Consider the following 23,082-nt stretch of genomic DNA (forward strand, 5'->3'; position numbering starts at 1 on the left):
GGGTTTTGTGAGAGATGGGACAATGGGTTAACTAGGACGAGAATGCAGGCCGGAGAGATTGTGTGGACAAGAGTTTTGTTTCCTCAAAAATGGTGGCCCGGCCTAGTTCTGCGAGCCGACGCTCTTGGCGTTCTCGTCTCCTTCTTCGACCTTCAACCCCCTCGCTACTTCTTCAAACCCGAGGTCCGTCCCTTCGAGGACAACTTCCGGTCGCTGAGTTGCAGCACGTCCGATGCTCTGCTCGATCGGGCCTTGAGGTTGTTCGGTCGGAGGACTCTTTGGAGCCTTACATGTCCTTGCTGGAGGAGAAAAAAAAACTCGAGGGATTGTTTTCAGGCGGCTGCAGCAGCGGCGACGTCGTTTCAGGCGGTTGGGGTGTTGGGATTTGTTCGGAGTAGGGCTGTTTCACCCTGGATTGAGGAGGCAGACTTTGTTGATGCAGTTAGAGTGCTCGCCCAAATTCAGGCCTTTCGTGGGTATAGTTCAGGCAATCAGAGATTAAGGTACAAGCGAAACTGCCAAAGAGGTAATGAATGATGATTTCAATATATGCTGGAATTATTGGATATGAAACGTGCTTTTTGTTTTCAATATTTCGTTATTGCTAAATCTAGAATTTGAGTTTGGGAAGTTAAAACACCTGGCGAGTATTCGAGTGATTGTTGATGTTCCGTGCGCGAAGGAGACACAAGTGTACTCCATCACAATCACAGGCCAGATGGGGTCAACAACAGTGGTCGTCAAGAGAAGAGAGCAAAGAGTCCTACTAGTGTGTTTTAAGTAATCTGATGCTAGTGGCTACTATAAGTTTTAAGATCAATATCTTTGCCAAATGTTCTTGGCGTTTTGTCCCGTTTGTTGGACATTTTTAAGGGTTAACAATTTATTGCTACCGGCCATCTTGCTGGGATGCTTGTGTTCTACTCATCAGATGTTAGATTTTGTAGTTTGTAATTCCCTTCTGTTTGATATATTTCTAGGTAGTGAGGACGAGAATTCAGTTGAAACAGATAATTTAGAAGTGCAAGGTGAATCTCAGCTTTTCTTTGTGGAAGTGGAAAAGATTCTGGCAGCTGGTGTGGCAAAGACACCAAACTCAGGACTTCCGGTTGTGAAAGAATCTTTTAATGAGCGCCATCATGACAGTATGTCACAGGCTCGAATCAAGCAATGGAAGGCACATGCAGCTAATGAGATGCTGGTAAACTTGCATTGTCTTGCCGTAGATCCATGTTATCTCGTAGGGAAGCACTTGAAAACGCTGGAGCAGAATGTTTTGAGGTCCAGAAGCTTGTCATTCCAGAACACCCCTGACTTCTGTTTGAGAAAATTCTTGCAACCTAAAAGCATTGAAGCCCAATCTTCTCATCGACTTGACATTAATTCACCTACTCGAATCAAGCAGCTGAAGGCACAATCAGTTGATGAGATGCTGATAAACTTGTGCAGTCTTGCTCTAGATCCATGCTGTCTAGCTGGGAAATTCCTGAAAACGTTGGAGCAGAATGTTTTGAAGTTCAGAAGTTTATCATTCCAGAACACTCTTGCAAAATGCTCGCAACCTAAAGGCATTGAAGCCCAGTTTTCTCATCCTGGGTCTACCAATCCTGAGATGAGTGTGAAAGTTGATAGAAAACAAAGTTGTGTAGAAAATTTTTCCTCTTCTGTATCTTGCACAGACACTTCTGTTAACTTTCTGGGGATAAAGAGGAAGCTTCAGCAGCCATCTGCTTCTCTTCGTTCTTTTAAAGTACACAAAACTAAGCCTTTTTTTTCAGGCACTGGGACTAGTGCTTCTCTGCATATAAATAAAACTGGCGGTAAGGCAAACTCACTTGATGCTTCCATTTCAGCTCCCTTATCTGGTCCTTCTTTCAAGTTGCAGATGGCTATGTCTGCATTCCAATTAAATGGCAGTGGTGCTTATTTGAAAAGAAAGCATAATGATTTTGACATAGATCGGTTTAATGCTCCCTTTCCAGTTCCTCCAATAAAGGTAAAAATCAAACACCACTCTGCCTCCAGTCCTCAGAGCTTTACCTATTTATGCAATAGTAGCTTTGTGGAGTTGGTTCTGGACATGTTCAGCATCTCCCTTTCAGAACAAGCATCTCATCATGATGATAATGTTGAAATCGATACTAAACCCTGCATATCTTGTGTTGAAAGACAGGAACTTGGGAAATGTTTATGTAATTGGGAATATAACCGGGTTCATTATGAGGATGTCGGAGTGGATAGCAATTTGAGATCACTTCAACCGCTTGCAACTCAATCATTGTCTAAACATGTGATTGGTACTCATGCTAATTCTACTGAGGTTGATTCTGGATTAGCAGCCAAAAAATGCCCATTGCAATCTGGTCTTATCGTTGATATAATTAAAAAATTGCCCGGTGATGGTGCCATATCCAATAGATCGAATGAATGTTCCAGCATTAATTTGTCTCTTGGTGACAGCTTCAAGGAGCTCTATCGACCTGTTATTTCTATTTCATCATTCGGATCACAAAGGGGTCGGCAGTTGGAAGCACTTGCCGCTTCTACATCTTTGCATATGAAGTTTCCTAGGCTTTTTAAGCTGCCGTCAAAGGAGGAGTTGGTAAAAGTATTTAGTCCATTTGGCCCTGTAGATACCCTGAAGACAAGAATCTCTTCTTGGACAGGTGCTGCCCAGGTCGTTTTCTCACACCCAACTGACGCAGTGGCTGCTTACCAATATGCCAAGGAAAAAATAACGTTATTTGGTAAGGCAAATATCCGGTTATGGCTTGACCCACTGGAACACAGAAGAAGAGGAACCAAGTTTTCAGTTCCTTCTCCGTCGATGACAGGGAAACCGGTGAATCAGAAGTCATGTCCACCTGTTAGTTCTACGTCCTCAATCAAGTCTCAAAGAGGTGAGAAATTGGAAGCACCTACCTCCGCTACTGCTTCCACATTGCATATGAAGTTTCCCACAGACTTCAAGCTCCCATCAAAGGAGGAGCTGTTAAAGAAATTTAGTCCATTTCACGCAGTTGACTCCCAGAGGACAAAAGTCTTTTTTTATACAGGTGCTGCCCAGGTGGTTTTCTCAGACCCAACTGATGCAGTAGCTGCTTACCAATGTGCCAAGAAAAAGGTTTTATTTGGTGATACAAATATCCGGTTTTGGCTTGACTCGCTGGAACAAAGGAGAAGAGGGACCATGTTTTCAGCTCCCTCTCCATCGATGACAGGGGAACCAGTGAATCCGAAGTCATGTCCACCTGTTAGTTCTACTTCCTCATTCAAGTCTCAAGGGGGTGAGCAATTGGAAGAACTTGCCCCTGGTACTGCTTCCACAGCTTTGCATATGAAGTTTTCCAAGAATTCCAAGCCGCCATCGAAGCAGGAGCTGATAAAGAAATTTAGTCCATTTGGGACAATAGACTCCACGAAGACCAAAGTCTATTCTTGCACGGGTGCTGCCCAGGTAGTTTTCCTAAACCCAACAGATGCGGTAGCTGCTTACCAATATGCTAAGAAAAAGAGGGTTTTATCTAGTGAGGCGAATGTCCGGTTTTGGGTTGATGCAATGGGGCACAGGAAAAGAGGAACCAAAGTTCCGGTTTCCCCACCTGAGCTGACTGGGAAACCGGTGAATCTGAAATCATGTCTAAAAAAATCTAGCTCCCTTGAACACAGGAACAAGAAAAAACCTTAAACCTTACAATGTGAGATTTATAATTCAGACATAGATCACTCCCATTTTTTTGATCAACTAAATGATGAAGCACTGCTTCTTTTCCCCCCCTCTTCTATTTTTGGCCAGAGATGAATCTACTAAGTATGTGTCCAAACGAACTGCACTTTGTAATTGATGCTGCGGATTAAGATGCACTTTTCATTCATAAGCTTTTCTAATTATAGGTCTTTACAGCTGTATGTAATTTTCAATAATAGGTGTTATTACGCCGCATCGGCGTTGGTGTGTCAATTTTATAAATAAGAAGAGTAATTTTATATACAGTCGTGAAATGTGTAAATGTCGTGCAATTATTTTGAAAAAGAGTAAGGCCCATTATTAAAAAATTAATTTCTTTTCATGTAAGTTTTATATTTATTCATTTTTTTTAAAGTGACTACACGGTATTTATATATTTACGATTGTAAATATCATTTCTTAAATAATAATGCTGAAGCCACCAAGGATCGTCATCCATTTTATATTTTTTTTATTTAATTATTAAAGAAGTACTTTTTAATAATATTATAAAATTTCTATCCATTATAGTGTAGAAGACTCTTTTATAAAAGCTCTCACGCATAGCGAATGAATATCGTGATTTTATGATTGAAAAACAGACTGATAGAAAAATAATAATAATAATAACAATAATAATAAATAAATAAATAAATAAATTTATTTTTTAACTTTTTTTCATTAGCGCAAGTATGTCGGATAAAGATGATTAGTTAAAAAAATTTCAAAAAATATAGGTCCTTTATTTTACACATCTCCATCTTATGTGACATTTGATGCAACTCATTATGACATATTTTGATCCCATAAACAAGATCGAGTAATGAGATAAAACAGAGAAAGGTTGCAGTAAAATGAGAAGAAACAGATTATCATGCGAAATGGTTGAACGAAAGCTATTAGCCTATTTTATATAAGAAAGCGAGAGGATATATAATATTTTTTAGTATTTATCTTCATGCAAGTATTCTGGGGATTCATGCAAGGGAGTGTTCTTCTTGTTGTCGAGGCTATTGAAAGCACAGAAACAAGTTTGGACGGTAAAGGCAAGCTCATTTGTGATGTTAAAAAAATGCTTTCTCATTATGATAGCTGGGCTGTTAGCCTAGCCTGTTAAACATGTAAAGGAGAGAAGCAAATGTTGTTGCTCATGCATCATCTATCTCCGATGTCATCATTGACATAGAGGAAGAAGTTCCATTTTGTATTCAATCTCTTTTATACAGTTTTTTACTTTTTTATCAATGAAAGATTTTCTTCCCCTCAAACAAAAAAAAAAAAGTGGCGGGAGATCTCTACAGAGAAAGATAGAATATTAAATAGGGCAGGATAATTTAGACAAATATAAAGCCTACCACCTTTTTAAAAAAAATTTGCCGGCTAAAATGGCAACGGCTACTCTGGTAAGGCGAATGGGCACAGCCGTAAAGCAAGCAGCCAAGAAAGGGCCAAGTGGTGGAGGATGGTACGACCCTCACATGGCCGCGGCCTCTCGTGCTATCGCTGAACGGATTCCACTTGTTGATCTTGTTCTTGAAGTCAGAGATGCCAGGGTACGCCCCGTTTCCGTCAACTTCTCCTTCTCTGTGTATAAAAGTCCCCTTTGATTTAGTACCCTAACTGTTCGATGAAATGTCTGGCGTTCCATGCATGTTTCCTTTTTCTTTGTGAGGATATTTTTTTGTTGTTATTCATATATGTGTTTGAGTTTCGGATGAATGTTCCAATGAGTAGTGGACGAGGCTTCAAATCTGGATTCGGGCTGGCTTCGGTTTTGTTTCATTATTGAGAATTTTCATTTCATCTCTATGTTCATGGTGTAGTAATCTTCTGTTTTTTTTTTTTCGTTATAGTAAATTTTTATTTGTTTTCACTAGTAGATCAAGTAACTTGCATGCTTTAAAGTGAAAATTGTTTGCTTGGCTTGGCTTATTCAAAAGCAAGTTTTTTAATTGGTTTGGAGAGTACTCTTGTTACCTTGAAATCGAAGTGGCTTGGTTGACGCTATAGAATATTGTATTGCATGATGTTTCTATTTAAATTACAAATTAGTCAGAGTCATCAAGATGCGGATAGAACTGAAACAATTTATTTTCATTTCTCCAGTTTGTTGGGCACTGGATGATCTGGAACAATCAATAGGTTTAACATTATTTTGATGTTTGCTGTTGTTGCCTCTAGATTCCATTATCATCAGAATATGAGCAATTGAGAGACTACACATCTTCATCAAGGAGGATCGTAGTGATGAACAAGATGGACCTTGCAAATCGGTCTCAAATTAAGGTGGATATTCTGCTTCACTTCTCTGTTTTTTGCTCATGTTTTTCTGGGAGAATAATCACCAAGCTTGAAGTAATTGGCCGGTTAAATCACAAATTAAATATAGAATATCTGAACTTTATTGTCCTTTTGACGAAACAAAAAGTTTTATGAAACTTACTAACCTCCATTAATTATATATACTCCGAGCACAATGAAAATATGAACTTGTCTCAGACATGGTACCTGTCAGTTTTATCTCTTTCAATAATATTGTATTATTCTTCATGTTTATAGGAGTGGATGGGGTACTTCGGGCAACAAAACTGCATTTCTTATGCAGTCAATTCACATAATAAACAGAATATAAAGGAGGTAAATATGATTTATTTACCACGTTGTAATTCTTTTGATCTGTTTTTTTTTTTTTTTGTCAGTTTAAGTAGCAATCAAGGATTTTCACTTCTTACAGTTCTTAAATTTTTTACAAGCCCGGGTCAGAGAATTAAAGAAAACAAATCCTTATAGTTATACCACGACAATAATGCTTGTTGGGATTCCAAATGTTGGTAAGTCGGCCCTTGCCAACGCTTTACATCAAATTGGGAGGATTAGTGCCGCAGGTACTTCAACCATCTTATAAACTGTTTGGCTCAAGATTATTTTTGTTTTGCAGGAATTGCCATCAATATGTTCTAATTGTTGTGTCTCTTCTATTCTTTTAATTTTAAATGTCTATTATATTCATAAATATTCATCTTTGGACATTAGAGAAAGGAAAGTTGAAGCATGCGATAGTGAGTCCACATCCAGGCGAGACGAAAGATATCAGCAGCTTGAAGGTCTGTTTCATTCATTTCATAAAACATTGTATTTCTGGAAGTTATGTTGGAGCCATGTACATATTAGTAGAGGCATACAAGGGATGACTGTAGCAGGTCCTCACTTCCCATTGGAAATTTTCTGGCATCTGTTAATACCTTAGAATGTGGTATCAGTTGTATAGTTGGTTATTGTTATTTTTTTAGTGTACTTGGTTATCATTAATTTGAACAGTTAATTCACCATTTGGTTGAACTTTTCAGTGGAATCCCTGCTTGGATGACCATAATCTGTAGCCACTGGTTCTGGTTATATCTGCAACCATAAGGATGCCATGGGTTTAAATCCTATTATTGACCTTATAGATACATAAAAAGGAAAAAAAGTATCCCTTGTCGTCACTCCCTTTGATACTGCAATTGGAAACCAAGAGAGAAAAGATTATTAGCTACTTGGTTTTGAGTATTTCTTAGCTTCTCTACAATGAAAAGGCATAATAGAATCAAGTAGCTACTGGGTTTCTGAATACTCATTTTTAATTATTATCATTCTCTAATCATTTATTTCCTTTTTTTGTTGCTATTGTTTTCAGATTGGTAGCCATCCCAATGTTTATGTGTTGGACACCCCAAGTGTTTTGCCTCCTGAAATTCTGGACGATGAGGTTTGCTCCAAGTTAGCTTTAACAGGTATAACTATACCTGCTATGTTTTTCTCTTCCACGGATTTGGATGAGTCCTGGAGCTAGTCTAACTCGGTCAGTTACTCTGGTCTGAAACCTGAGTAATTATCACATGCACTGCATTGCAACTTGTTGGATGCATGGAATGGTTATTGAAAGTTCCAAAAGCTTCCAGCAGTCTTAGCTTAGATTTGCTTATTACCAAATGTAGGATCAATCAGAGATTGCTTAGTGGGAGAAAGGGAAATTGCTCAATATTTTCTGGCTATTCTCAACTTAAGTGATGAATACAAGAAATGGGAAAAGTTGACTGTGAATAAAGATGACAGAACATTCTTAGACCCCAAAGCAGAGTGTTTAAGCAGCCCTCAGTTGGGTAAGAAACAGAAAAGGCAGTACCCCACAGATCACACACAGGTATCAGCAATTCATTTATCGCATATCTCAAAATATTATCTTTGTAAATTATCCTTGTTTTGGATTCTTTAATTGTGTTTTTTCTTCTTTTTATTAGTAATGTTCGATAGTAATAAAAAAAAATGTTAGATCCCTCCACAAAGCAAATTTGATGGCCTCGCAATGAGTGGGAGGAGCACTTTGATTTGTTACTTGTGGGAGACCTTTCTACCCCATTTGTCTGGCACTATTTGAAGTAAAATTTGATTCTCTCGTTAAGGGTAGATATGAAAGTGATTCAGCATGAATGTCTTGGATTATTTTTTTTTTGATAGGTAAACGATAGTATAAATAAGAATAGGCATATCCCAAGTACACAAGGAGTTATACTAGAATTAAGGCCTATCTAAGTTGCTGTAAAAGAAACAAGAAAATCATGTACATTTAGGCCATTAAAATCTACAGCTATAGCCCAAAGCAGTAAAGTACGAAAAAATAAAACTCGAAGCTCCTCTAAGGTCCGCTCCTTATCTTCGAATGTCCATTCATTACGCTCTCGCCATATACACCACATTATGCAGCTAGCAACCATGTTCCATACCGCTTTGATTTGTGGAGGTCCATTTGGTATTACCCAACTAGCCAATAATTCCACCACAGTAGTCGGCATCACCCAGTTTAAACCTATGCGACTGAACACTTCGCTCCACACGGCACTAGCTGTCTCACAATGTAACAAAAGATGATTCACTGTCTCCCCCGCTTTCTTGCACATACAACACCAATCCTGAATAATGACCCTACGCTTTCTTAAATTGTCAGTAGTCAAAATCTTACCTAGAGCCGCTGTCCAAGTGAAGAAAAGTGCCTTAGGGGGTGCCTTATTCCTCCACAATTTTTTCCAAGGGAAATGGGTGTTCGGAAGTACTGTAAGGGATTTATAGAAGGAACGCACCGAGAAGATACCCTTACCTGCTGGTGTCCACCACAGTTTATCACCACATCTTCCATTCGGCTTCATATTATACACTAATCTGAAAAAAGCCTCAAAATTGTCTATTTCCCAGTCTTGAGCTGCTCTATTAAAGAGTATATTCAAATGAATTTGATCCCCTGTACTAACCATGAGGTTCGCCACCGAAGCTTCTTGGTCACTTGCCACTCGGAAAACCATAGGGAACGAGTCCATGAGTGCCTCTTCCCCACACCAAATATCCCTCCAAAATTTTATACGAGTACCTTCTCCCACCCTAAATTTAGTATATCGAGAAAACACCCCCCACCCTCATCTTATGTGTTTTCATATCCCCACACCATGAGATCCATTCCCTTCACTAGAGCACCAGCCCCCCCATACCCTGCCATATTTGCAATCCACCATAATTTTCCAGAGAGCTTCTGGTTCCATAGTGTACCTCCAAAGCCATTTCCCAAAAAGTGCCCTGTTAAATGTTCGCAAATTCTTTATCCCCAACCCACCTGAGGAAATTGGTTTGCACACCTTATCCCAACTGCCCAGGTGGAGCTTGAATTCCTCTCCCAGTCCACTCCATAGAAAGTCACGATATAGTTTTTCAATTCTTGCCGCCACACAAGCTGGAATTGGAAATAAAGATAGAAAATATGTTAGTAAGTTAGAAAGAGTGCTCTTGATAAGGGTCACCCGGCCTCCTTTCGATAGATACAATCTCTTCCACCCTGCTAATCTTCGTTCTATTTTCTCAATCACGGTATCCCATATACCTAATGCCCGTGATACAGCCCCCAACGGTAACCCCAAATATGTCATAGGTAAAGAAGCGACCTTGCACCCTAGAATGTTAGCCAGATGCCGAGAATTACTGACATTCCCAACAGCCACTAATTCTGACTTATCAAAATTTACTCTCAGCCCTGACGCTGCTTCAAAACAAAAAAGAAGCGCCTTCAAAGCCCGAAGTTGGTCTTGCTCTGCTTCACAAAAGATTAGTGTGTCATCTGCAAATAATAGATGAGATATCGAGATCAAGCCCCTATTCGAATCACCCACTAGAAATCCTGACAAAAACCCATGGCTGACTACTGCAGATAACATCCTACTTAGAGCCTCCATGATGATAACAAATAATAGAGGGGATAAGGGATCTCCCTGTCTTAAACCTCGTGAGCTGTTGAAAAAGCCCTCTGGGTTGCCATTGATTAAAACTGAAAATCTTGCCGTTGAAATACACCATCTGATCCACCTACACCATTTCTCCCCAAAGCCACATCTCTTCAATAAATACAAGAGGAAGTCCCAGTTCACATAATCATATGCCTTCTCCATATCTAGTTTACAGATAATCCCTGCAACACCAGACTTTAACCTACTATCCAGACATTCATTGGCAATTAAGACAGAATCTAAAATTTGGCGACCCCTTACAAAAGCGTTCTGTGGCTTTGAGATTATCTTACCAATGGCCATCCCTAGCCTGTTTGCAAGCACCTTGGAGATTATTTTGTATACCCCATTAATAAGGCTAATTGGCCTAAAGTCCTTCACTTCCGATGCTCCAGTCTTCTTTGGAATCAAAACAAGAAATGTAGCATTCAAGCTTTTCTTGAATTTCCCCGCCATAAAGAATTCCTGGAATACATTCATAATGTCATCTTTCACAACCTCCCAACAGGTTTGGTAGAAACCGAGTGAGAAACCGTCTGGTCATGGTGCTTTATCCTTCGCCAATCCTCTGACCACTTCATACACCTCCTCTTCCTCAAAAGGTCTTTCCAACCATGACGATGTCTGTGACTCAATTGAATCAAAACCAAGTCCATCTAATTTTGGCCTCCACCCCTCACATTCTCTAAATAAAGTTTCATAAAAAGTCACCACATGTTCCCGGATCTCTGAAGCCTCCGTGCTTTCACTACCATTGATTTTAAGCATTTCAATGGTATTATTTCTCCTATGAGAGTTAGCCACTCTATGGAAAAATTTTGTACTTCGGTCCCCTTCTTTCAATCAAAGTGCCCTAGACTTCTGACGCCATGAGATTTCCTCCAAGGATAATACTCTTTCCAACTCTGAGACAAGTTCTGCCTTACGTGAGACTTCCTCTACTGTGAGCGTTCTAACTTCAGTGATCTTCTCAATGTTCTGTAATTCCTCCATCTTGGCTCTCTTTTGTACCCTTATATCTCCAAAAGATTGAAGGTTCCAAAGCTTTAAATCATTCTTTAGAGCTTTTAGTTTGCCTGCAAGTATATGAGAGGGGGTACCAAAAAACTGATATGAAGACCACCACTGCCTAACCCTTTCCACAAAACCTTCACTATTGAGCCACATGTTTTCAAACTTGAAATATCTACGGCCTCCTTGGATACCACCTCTATCCAATAAAATGGGGAAATGATCCGAAAATAGTCGCGGTAATCTCTTCTGACATACCTCCGGATAATGAATTTCTCAATTCGGCGATAATAAGAATCTATCTAGACGAGACCACGTCTGACTATTCGACCAGGTAAAAGGCCCACCTATCAGTGGGAGATCCACAAGATTCAAATCAAAGATGCACTCTGAAAATTCTGTCATGGCAGGACAAATCCGACTATTACCAGACCTCTCACTAGGAAATCTTACCACATTAAAATCACCACCTATGCACCAGGGGAGGTTCCACCAACTGTACACTCCTGCAAGTTCTTCCCATAAACATTGTCTGATAGTGTCATCATTTGGTCCATATATACCTGCAAACGCCCATAAAAAATTATCTTCCACCATTTTAAAAGAACACGCCACTGTGTATTCCCCGACAAACTCCTTCATTTTTTCCACCACCCTTTTATCCCACATCACTAGTATCTCACCCGATGCCCCATTCGAAGCCAAATAGACCCAATCCGCATATGGACAGCACCACAAACTTCTCACTATTTTCCTAGACACCAATTTCAGCTTGGTTTCTTGTAGGCACACGATATCCGCTTTCCAATCCCTAAGCAAATTCTTTATAAGATGTTTATTAATCTCGTTCAACCCGCGTACATTCCAAGACACAATTTTTGGCTTCATAAGGAAACATGTGTACCCTTCCCTTTGCTCCTATCGTGACTTGAGCTCCCCTCATTCAATGACCATTTTAGTCTGTTAAGTTCCCTCTGCTTCTTGGAACCCGATTTCTTGGAATGAGAATGGCCTACCTCAATGGCAGTGAGAAGGGCCATAAACTGTTCTTCATACCCCACGCTCTCCATTCCCACCACATGTTGAATATCCTTGACCATTTTGAATACCCATTCCGAGATTTCAAACTCATTAGGAAACAAGCAAGTTAACGGGAATGGCTCTCTAACCCCTGATTCTCCCTCCCCTCCAAACAAATTCTGACCTTCCCATTCACTCTGACCTTCCCATTCACAGTCTTGGATTACAGGTTTATGGCTCCTTTGCTTCTTTTCGTTACTTGAAAATAACATTCATGATTGTTGATGCAGGATTTCATCGTGCATGATGTTCGTCGAACTCTCTTTGAGTCAATTTCATCTTTCCATGGTAATATGGAAGATGAAAAGAATCTTTCAAGGCTTATTGAGACCCAGTTCACTTCATTGCTTGAAGCTTTTCGAATTCCCACGGAAGTTGGTGAAGAAGCTCAAAACAAAGTTGCAGCCAAGTTACTGGATCTATATCGTACTGGGCGCCTAGGACATTATACTTTAGATGCCATTCCCCGGCACACCCAATGGCCCTTTTAGGAGTCATCTATTCATTGCCTTGAATGTTTATATTATTGGACTTTTGGTTTTTTATTTTTGATTTGAAACAATCTCAAGCTGTCGGTCATATTATATCTTCTCATAGAAGTACTGTCCACAATAAACAAAGCCATAGCAGACACCACACGTCTGCCAGTGTGTTTGTCATCGGATGTTTTGCATTACGTGCTACAACAACAGTACCTGAGATTCTTAAGATCTTCATTTTGATTAGTTTCATTTTTTTTCGTAGTATTTTTAATTGAAAATGATAGCAATGATATATGATTTTAAACAAGTGAAGGAAGAATGAGAGGTATGGATAGAAATTGCAAAGAATATGATATTCCTAATTCATATCATATTGATTTTATAAACATAATAGAAAAAGGTTCATCTGCCTACTTAAAATAATGAGTTTCTTGTAGCCCATTATCTTGGCCAATAAATGTCCATAAGAGGTGACCTAAATGGGTTTAAAGCTGAGTTCTTATCAAGAAAGTTTAAAGAAGATACAATCAACATTGCCAATGTGTTCTAATGACAATGGGATTGTGATAGTCTTGAAATGGTCCATTATGTTGTACCCAGACCTTTTCCTCTATCGTTGACAAGCTGATATCTATCTGTCGTTAAAAATATTGAATCAGCGACGCTTGGTGAAGACGTGTAGATCTTTGGTGGCACGCTGACTCGGGGAGGCTAGGAACCCCAGCTAGTCGAAGACTTCACCGGAGTTCCGCCTCGCCAAACGACGCCTTCAACGCCATCGCCTTTGCTTGGCCTCGGAACGATGCCATCTTATAACTGTCGTCCTGCCTTTTTCCCGTTCGTGAAGTCGTTTCTTATGATTCAAGTTGAAAATAATTACTCATTAAGTATAAATATAAGTTTAGGAATTCCGCCTGGTTTTCCAGAGTATCAAATCTAGGTTTCTTTGGTGTCACACAAACCATGGAGGCTGTTTGATAAAAAAAAAAAAAAACCATGGCAGGTTGTATCAGACAATTGCTGTCTAAATATATATTGCTGCCAAAAGTTCTTATAAAACACCTTTTTCTGCCCAGTGGAAACCGTTACATGCATATGAATAAAACAAAACTCAATAACATAAAAAGCCCAAACTCATAAATTAAAACCATTACCTGCGGCTTCTTTATTGAAGATAAGCATTACTTTGAGATACAAATCTTTCATTAAGTAATTGCTTCCACTGCAAAGCTGACCCTGGATCATCGATACTTGGAAAGATATTCCAAAAACGACTCAATATATCTATCCACAGCTCTAAAATACTTCTACCTCCAGTTCTTTTTAATGATAAGGATCCCAAAGAAAGCCCAAAACCCGAATGCATAGGATACTGTTACAAATGCGTAGAAGAATAAAGGGTGATCAATTATCCTGTTGCTTTCTTTTTCGTCTTTTTCCTCTTTCGGTTGGTTTGTGCGTGAGCATTTTCTTGGCAGGGGGTCTCCACAGAGTTCTGGATTACCGTCATAGCATCGCATTTCGAAAGTTGAAAATTGCCGCTCAAATGGGATTCGTCCTGAAAGATTGTTGTAGGCAACGCTGAATGCAGATAGATAAGTGAGAGCAACCAATTCAGAAGGAATTTTACCCCTCAACATGTTGTGAGAAAGATCCAAATTCTCCACCCTTGTCAAGTTTTGGAAAGATATTGGAATGGAACCTGTTAGAGAGCTATGCGACAAGTTTAAGGACAGAAGCTGTGACAATTCTCCAATTTCAATGGGAATGCCACCTGTCAATTGGTTTGATGACAAGTCAATTCCAGTCATCAACAAGAGGGGGACACCTTTGAAAGTATATACCTTATCTTTTATCCGAAACAATGATACAAAGCTCAACCCATAGTCTAAACTATTACTCCGAGTTAATAGGTAATACAGTCGACCCTTTTGCGTGAAATAGTTGGAGTTAGTAGAGCTTGGAGAACTCTTCTTCCAGAATGTAACGTTATCAAGGCAGGAGGGAATGCCTCCTTAAAGACGATTACGAGAGACATCAAAAACTTGCAGTCTTTGCATTCGATACAATCTTTGTGTTAGGTGACCTTCAAGGTGATTTCCACTTAAAAGAACGGCTACCAAGTGACGATGATCATACAACCACTTAGGAATTTTACCAGACAAGTAATTGTCACGAACATCTAGGATTACCAAGCTGGGACTGTTCGATATCGCGGGCGAGATTATTCCTTCAAAGTGATTGCCGCTAAGATATAAGCACTCAAGCTTTGTCATGTTGGAGTCCCTTGGGAGCATTTCTCCTTGCAGGGTGTTGTTTGACAAATTTAAATATACCAGTGGGGTGTCATTTCCAGTCAAACTTGGTGGTATTGTTCCCGAGAGCATGTTGTTAGAAAGGTCTAATATTTCGAGAGACATACTACCAAAGGATGAAGGAATTTTGCCTTCTAGTTCATTTGAGGACATGTCAACATGATATAAGGATGAAAAAAGACTTCCAAAATTTTCAGGAAGGGGACCTTTAACGTGATTATCAGATATGTCAAATGATCGAAGGCTTGAAGTTCCATTAATGAAGCAATCAAGAAAAGAACCTTCAATTTTGTTGCTTCTCAAGTATAACTCTGTGGTGTTGGTGTTAAAGAACAGTTGACATGGTATGCCTCCTTCTAAGGAGTTGTACGACAAGTCCAGGTACTGCAAGTTAATCTGGGTGGAGATGAAGCTCGGGACAACATGACCATTCTTCTTGTTGAGGTTGCAGTTCGCCAAGTTCAGTGTGGTTAGCTGAAAGGTAGGGATCCACGAGGGAGACTCAGTTTCAACTTCCAACTCATGATTGCTTGAAAGATCAAGGTAATCGAGACTTGAAGAATTGGCAAACATGGAAAATGACACCAGCCCTTCTAATTGATTACCAGAAACATCGAACAAGGAAATCTGGCTTTGATTAGAGAATATTGATGAAGGCACATTACCCTGAAGGCGATTATTTGAAAGATTAAACTGTTGAATTATCCCTGGATAAGAGGGAATATTGCCGTCTAATTGATTATCCGAAACATTGAACACCACAATCGTGCTATGATTTGAGAATATTGAGGAAGGTAGATTGCCATGAAGGCGGTTTCTCGACAGATCAAGTTTTTCAAGGTTTTCAATCGTCCCAAGACAAGTGGGAATATTGCCTTCCAATAAATTAGTCCCAAGCGATCCAAGATCCTTAGAGATTTGAGCCTCTCCAACTCACAAAATGCTGCAACCAAGTAAGTTTGAGAAATGTGCGTTAATCGTTATATGATTGGTCTATGATAAATAGCGGGTAATATTTCTAGCAAGCAATTTAAATGAAGAAGACGTATAGATGAAAGGACTGAACTTGGCTGCCCCGGGTGGTGGCCGTCAAGAACCACCCTCAGTTTTTCAAACCAGCTAGAATCGTCAGTTTTTCAAATTATGGTTTGAATTTTTGATATTTTTATACGAAAAATTATTAATTTATAACTCTATATTAATTATTAATGAATGGTAGTTTTATAAAATTGAAATTACCCAGAATATAATTTGATTTATTTTTATTTTAAAAAAATAACCTCGCTTTATCTCATCCTAGGTGTTAACCGTGTTATACCTTAGATTTGTCTCTGGTCACATGGCTAATGATTTAGTTACAAAATATCAACGAAAAACTTAATTTGATCAGAGAAATCAAAAGTTCAATTTGAAAATACATAGAATAAATTAATTTTAAAACAAATCACATGTACCAATTTAATTAATTTTAAAATAATTGGTGGTCAAGATCCATGGGTTTTAAGGCCAAAAACATGCCGACAGAGTCACAGAAGCTCGTGTCGTTCATAGTAAATCTGAGGGATGAGATGAAATGATAATTTTATAAGTTATAGTAAAATAATTTGTGAATAGTAACGAGATAGTTTGAATTAATTATTTATTGAATTTTGAGAGATAAAAGAAAAAAAGTTAAATAAAAAAATTATAAAATTAAAATATTGTTAAAATATAATTTTTATTTTATGATTTGAAAAAATTGAATTGTTTTTATTTAAAAATTTGAGAAAATTGTAATAATTAGTTTTAAAAAGTTGTAATAATTAATTTTAAAGTGTTTGTATTTGAATGATATTTATAAAAAAAATAATATGAGATGTGAAGTGAAGTGAAAAAAAAAACTTTTCAGACATCCCTGAATCATCTTACAATAACGTATCGTTTTGAACTTCATTAATCAGTCAAAATGAAGTTATTTGGATTTGAGAGCACAAGCTAAGCTATGACAAACAACTAAAAGAGTGATGGTACGGGTCCCGAATTTGGGACCCAAAAATTGTCTCGAAAAAAGTTAATTTTTTTCTTCTTTTTTTTTTAATTTTTTTATGTATTTTTTTAATCATCATAAATATTTAAAAAAAAATAAAAAATTCACTACATCATTTAAAAATATTTTTTTAATCATTCGGTGAAAAAAAAAAAAAAAAGTCCCATTCGGAAAATTAGAAAAGAACAGGGTCAAAATTAGAAAATTGTGTGCGTGTATATATATATATATATATATATATATATATAGAGAGAGAGAGAGAGAGAGAGAGAGAGATTATAATGATGATGAAAGAAATGGTGGATAGATAAATGAGGTTAGGGTTCTCACGTTGAAGCTCTCCTCCAATGTTGATGCCGCTAAGATAAAGCTCTTCCAATTCACCAAATAAGGTGAACAAAGTTACATTTGGGATCCATGTCCTTGATGGTGTATCAATACCGCGTAAATCGATACTGGTAAGTAACCCCTCGCACCAGATATTATCACTTGCCTCACAACAATCCCCACCGTCAAAATCCTTGAAGGCTAGACCATCGGTGGAGTTTTTTATCTCCAAAAGAGCTCTCTTCTGTTATTTGTTACATACTTCACCCCAAGCGGATGGGCAGAAAGAAGCGAGAGCCATAAACCAAAGCAACATGACTCTTTTACCAAAACAAGTCTCCATTTTTTCGAACCAGGGATTTATCGAAATGCGTAAAACAAATTGAGGAATGCTATATCACACTCTACTGTACATTACATTCTCCACACACCTCACATAATTTTTTTTTTTTTTTTTCACCCCAGCACGTTAGGTTTGCTTGGGCTTCTTCACAAAGTAGAGTGTGAAGAATATTTTTTCAAGCAAATAATAATGGCTATTCTTGTCTTGTTGATGCAACAGCAGAGATCAATGGTTTTGCATATTTGTCATCGTCTCGTTGATGCCTTTTATAATGTCTCCATCCACGCTAGAGGATATGTTTTGGGTAAAATCTTGAAGCCAGGTCTTCCCTTCCATCAGTCCATGCATAAAAAGCGCGTTTTCCGCTACATTTTCCTGGAAATTTCAACGTGAACTACTTTAACTTGAAGATTGTCCCTAATTTTGATAAATTGGTATCATCGATAAGTATATTAAGGTTGCGTTTGAATATTAAGCTGAATTGAGTTGAATTTTTTATAAATAATAATGAGTTAAGATGATAGAGTGAGTTTTATGAGATCTATTTAAAAGGAATATAAATATGTTTAAATGTTACGACGAGTTTAAATGTATTTATGAGAAATAAAAAAATGTTGATGTGCTATCTAGTTTGCCTCCCTCTTTACATGTTAAATTTTCTATTAAATTTGAAGTGTTATGTTTATGAAACGGTAAATCTTTTAAAAGTAATGTTTTATTATGAATTATTATAACTTTTAAGTTTCTTTTCTTTTTTTACATATAAAGATATAAACCGATTCAAAACTCTATCCAAAAGCATTAATTCAACATTTATATTATTTTGTATTTTAAGTAGAGTCATATGACTTCAATGTGACATTATACTCGTAAAAATAAGCATTCTACCCATTAAACTTGAAGTGTTATGTTTATAGAGCGATAATTCTTTTAAAAATAACGTTTTAATATGAACTGTTGTAACTTTTAATTTTTATTTCTTTTATTACATGTAAAAATATAAATTGATTCAAGTCACAACCCAAAAGCATAATTTCAGTTTTTATATTATTTTATCAAATAAATCGTCCTATAAACCATTTTAAATTTCTTTATTATAAAACTCGATCTCTCTTTAAGGATGTGTTTGGATATTGAATTGAGTTGAGATGATAAAATATTGTTATAATATTATTTTTTAATATTATTATTATTTTAAAATTTAAAAAAGTTAAATTTTTTATTATATTTTATATTAAAATTTAAAAAAATTATAATGATGAGATGAGACGTGGACGGTCACTCAATTCAGATAAATCTTACAGAAGAAAAAAACAAAACAAACAACGAGTCTTTACATGTCACACCTTACTAATCTGTCTAATCTGTGAGTCGGAACAATCAAATTTCTAATTTTCAATGATTTTTTGGAAAATAACACCCAGAGTTAAGACGTATCGACTTTATGGCTTATACGACTAAATGCAAGACAGTGTGTAAACACAATGGGCTTTCTTCTTCTTTCTTTATTGATTGTGGGCCCCAAGAAAGTTATGGCAACTACCGTTGACTACATTGACTTGACGCTTCATAAGTACGTATTATTAAGAAGATATGAGATGAGATATAAATTAAATAAAATATTATTTTTTAAATAATAAATATCCCTTCCTATTTTACAGACTGAGACAGAATCCATGGATAAGCGTTGAATCTATTGAGGTACAGAATGCTTATTATAATAAATATAAACAACAAAAGCATGCCAATCGAGAAACAGAAAACAATGCAAACATTGCTCGACATTACTCTCGTTTGTTTTGAAAAAATATTTCATCTCATTTCATCTCATTTTATCTAATTATTATAATTTTTTTAACTTTTAATATAAAATAAAATAAACAATTCAACTTTTTCAAATCTCAAAATAAAAATAATATTAAAAATATACTCTAATAATATTTTATTTTATTTTTTAATTTTAATTTTATTTCATTTTATCTCATCTCCGAAAACAAACGAAGCATCAATCGGTTTGTCACTTTCATGTCGCAGGCTGTTTTCTCTACTGTAAGGAACCTTGGCTCCCTGAGAACAACGAGAATTGATCCATTAGGAAATATAAACACAGAGGGATCAAACATTTGACTCAAGCTACCATAATATTTGCAAAACAACCACTTACTTGAAAGATTGTTCCTAACTTTTTCAATGCTTTACCCCGCCCGCAGCCTCAGAACATCCTTGGAAACACCAGGGTCTTTGAGAACCTGAGACACAGAGAAGAGTCTAGATTTTTTATTTTTTATTTTATTTTTCGCTAAGTAATGGAGTCAAGGTAATCATTTCTTAAATTTCTGAGATGTTAATTTCTTAGAAAGTTAAAAATGAACCTAGAGTTTCTTTTCCTCAAAATCTCTATAACCTTTAATTCTTTAAGCACCCAAAATTCTAGATTATTATAATCTGTCGATTTACTGGTATATAGTCAGTCTTGAAAGTTCTTTATGAGCAACGGACAGCTAAAATCATCTAGCATCAAGCCAAAATACTACAGAGCAAATATTAAAACTCACTGCTTGGCAGACGTGCGACAGGATTGTCTCGATATCGACAACGTTAATCTGCCAAAGGGAATTAACCATGGCTTCCTTCTTATCTTCAATGGCTTTCAGCAAGTTCTCTTCTTTGTTTTCTCCTTGGTTTAGCTTCATCAACTCATCCTGTATCTGAATTAAAGACACGGCACCTACACATTCAGAGAAGCATGAGCTATTCGCATTCATAAGCAAAACTCAACATTGACAGAACCACCTAGATTCTATTGTTAAAAAAAGAAAAAGCTTGATAGCAGATACACAGTACCTGAAGCTGCCATCACTTGCGATTTTATCAGATGTCCTTTATCCCGTACCCATTCTGCTAAAAATGGTACCTTCATGAATCGTATGTCTTTTCCAAGTTCCTTCGCAGCTTTCCTCGAGTAAATATAGCCAATGGTATGTAGCATAGCCTCACCAAAAGCTGATATCAGTAACAAAAATGAGCAAGCAAATTGCACTTGGTGACAGGGAAAAGAGCGCTACTATTTCTTTGTATCTAATGAGTACCTTCGCTTCGGTATGCAGATATGATGCAAATTTTTGCCTTTAAGGCAATGGAAGACCAAATGAGGCCAGAGCAGCTATACAAGCAGGCATGTATGTATTAAGCATTGCATGCACTTATGAAATACCAACGTAATACCACCTCCATTCACTGCTACTCACGGAAAGTGACTAAGAAGTGTGAAATGAATGGTTTAAAAACCAGTTGTTGGGCTTGGTACCAGCATAAACCTTCCACCAGATGGGTAATGCAAACTGTCAACATAGTCAACCAGGCGGCCTGGTGACAGTGTGGACTTGTACTTGGTGAAGATTTTGTTCTTGGTGAAGAGGGGGGAGATAGATAACACTAAAAGATTTTATATGAATTTTCACCAAATGAAGTGTTCTACTTTTATCAGATTTATTATGTTAATGAGGCTCTCTCAAATTACAATAACAATAAATGCCTCTGAAAGTAAAGTAGCTGCTTCTCAAACCCTACAGTAATAGTTATTTGTATTTTGTGCCCATCAATTGCCTTATTAGCCAAAAGAAAAAACCTTATTAGCCAAGCATTGACCTAACTAAACTAGATTGAGCCTTTATGTAATTGAAATCTAGAATGGAACCAAAACATCTTTTGGTTCAGTAGTGTTAGACTTTGACTTAACATGCCTAGGGCATCTAGAAAAATTATAGAGACCCTGAGGTTTGCTCAAGGATAAAGGATTATTGCTAAATGTGAGCTAATTCGTTCATACGACCACTCTAAAAAAATAGACCACCTTCTGAGAGGAAGATAAGGAGCAGGGGAAAGGACACAAAAAAAGTTGTTTGAATGTCAATAAAACATAATTTACCTAATCAAAAGGCTCAATATAGACCTGGAAAAAACTTTGATTTTTCCTATTTGGTAATGCAGACTTGGGAATTCACAGTAATTAAATGATAGAAGAAGTATTTGTTTTCACAAAAACCTTCATATATAGCTTAAGGAATTACATGATAACAAATTGAACAAGTAGAACGGCACAAAACTCAAAATAAGATACTTTGTATAGAATATTAAGAACTATACCTGGAAATTTTCAGCAGCTTTAGGGTCTCCAGGATTTTTGTCTGGGTGAACTGACCTTGCCTGGAAAGAACATATAAGATATTTTCTAAGCGAAACATTTTACTAGTATTATTTTTCTTCTAGATTCAAGATATGACGGTTCTAAAGTATCTATACAAAAAATAAATTAAAAAGATTTACTTGCTGTATTAGCAGGTTGAAATGTTGTATTCACTATGACTCGAAAAATGGCAGTTGGGAGTGGTATATCTGGTTCGCCATGAAGCCAAATTTGATTCTCAATCTGTGGTCTAACACTTGCCCTTTACCCTTCTATTGTCATATTTGTTAATAATTTTTCAACCCAAAATAAACCAAATGCCTTGAAAAGAAAGCTGAAATATTGCAATAGTAGCTCAAACAGACACACACACAAACAATAGCAAACTGGTTCTAATCCGACATATTAAACTGATGGTCTAAAAGCAAGTAAAAAAAAAAAAAAGTAAAATTAGGTGTCAAGCAGACTATGACTTTTTAAAGCACAGGTTATCAACTCAAACTCACCTCAAATCACGAGCTAATGAAGTGTAATATTCCCCTAACAAAACCATCAGGCATTAATACACTGGGAGTACTGGATGAAACTGGAATTAAATTATTAGCCTAACTACTGTTTGGCTGCTGAGACCATCTCAGACTAATTCTACTACTCACAAACTATTCACTATTATTCTATTAACATATGATCTGATACTCTTAAGTCTTGTTTGGGGACTGAGAAAAGATTAATAATAATAAGATAATTTATGAATAGTAGTGAGATAGTTTGAGTTGAGTATTTTTTAAATTTTGAAAAATGAGAGAAAAAAATTTGAATAAAAAATATTATAAAATTAAAATATTGTAATAATATAGTTTTATAATATTATTTTTATTTAAAAAATTGAAAAAGTTGAAATGATGAATTTAAAAATTTTATATTTAAATTATGTTTAGAAATAAGATGAGATGAAATAAATCAGCCCAATCCAAACCTGCCTGCCTTAACATCCAAACGTACCGGTACGAGTCCAAAAATCGGAAACTACATCGAAACATACCTTACGAGTCCAAAATTGGAAACTACATAAACTTCAGGTAGTAAGCCTTCTTGATCTCGGCCGCAGAAGCGTCGACATTGACACCCAATACATCGTAAGAGAGAGAGGTGCCGTGTCGACGCGCGACCCTTGTCTCTCTCTCGCCGAGTCGCCGCGCGACCTCACCCTTACCCAGTAACCACCCCCGCAGGCCGCGGTCGATACGGTAAGTCTCTCTCTCTATTCTCCCTTCGTCTTC

At 37.1% G+C, this 23,082-nt stretch overlaps 3 protein-coding genes across 4 annotated transcripts; 2 read left to right on the forward strand and 1 right to left on the reverse strand.

Annotated features, from left to right (window-relative positions):
* The first annotated feature begins 22 nt into the window (after nucleotides 1–22).
* On the forward strand, nucleotides 23–3,943 carry LOC108980177. 2 transcript variants are annotated; one of them, XM_018951029.2, is made up of 3 exons: nucleotides 23–526; nucleotides 981–1,996; nucleotides 2,174–3,943. In XM_018951029.2, the coding sequence occupies exons 1-3, from the start codon at nucleotides 43–45 to the stop codon at nucleotides 3,686–3,688; spliced, it is 3,015 nt and encodes a 1,004-aa protein (XP_018806574.1). In that variant the 5' UTR covers nucleotides 23–42; the 3' UTR covers nucleotides 3,689–3,943. The 2 variants fall into 2 exon arrangements, with proteins under 2 accessions (XP_018806574.1, XP_018806573.1); XM_018951028.2 differs by having other exon boundaries at nucleotides 981–3,943.
* Nucleotides 3,944–4,693: 750 nt separating this feature from the next.
* LOC108980175 (DAR GTPase 2, mitochondrial) lies at nucleotides 4,694–12,839 on the forward strand. Its single transcript, XM_018951024.2, has 8 exons — nucleotides 4,694–5,280; nucleotides 5,909–6,013; nucleotides 6,287–6,364; nucleotides 6,462–6,612; nucleotides 6,761–6,831; nucleotides 7,404–7,500; nucleotides 7,705–7,910; nucleotides 12,354–12,839. Exons 1-8 carry the CDS (start codon nucleotides 5,113–5,115, stop codon nucleotides 12,612–12,614), a joined length of 1,137 nt encoding a protein of 378 aa, XP_018806569.1. The 5' UTR covers nucleotides 4,694–5,112; the 3' UTR covers nucleotides 12,615–12,839.
* A 1,073-nt stretch (nucleotides 12,840–13,912) lies between these two features.
* LOC118344508 (receptor like protein 21-like) lies at nucleotides 13,913–14,416 on the reverse strand. The gene has a single exon (XM_035685343.1). It carries the CDS (start codon nucleotides 14,414–14,416, stop codon nucleotides 13,913–13,915), a length of 504 nt encoding a protein of 167 aa, XP_035541236.1.
* Nucleotides 14,417–23,082: the final 8,666 nt, after the last annotated feature.

The sequence above is a fragment of the Juglans regia genome, chromosome 14, assembly GCF_001411555.2.
Source record: "Juglans regia cultivar Chandler chromosome 14, Walnut 2.0, whole genome shotgun sequence".
NCBI lineage: Eukaryota > Viridiplantae > Streptophyta > Magnoliopsida > Fagales > Juglandaceae > Juglans > Juglans regia.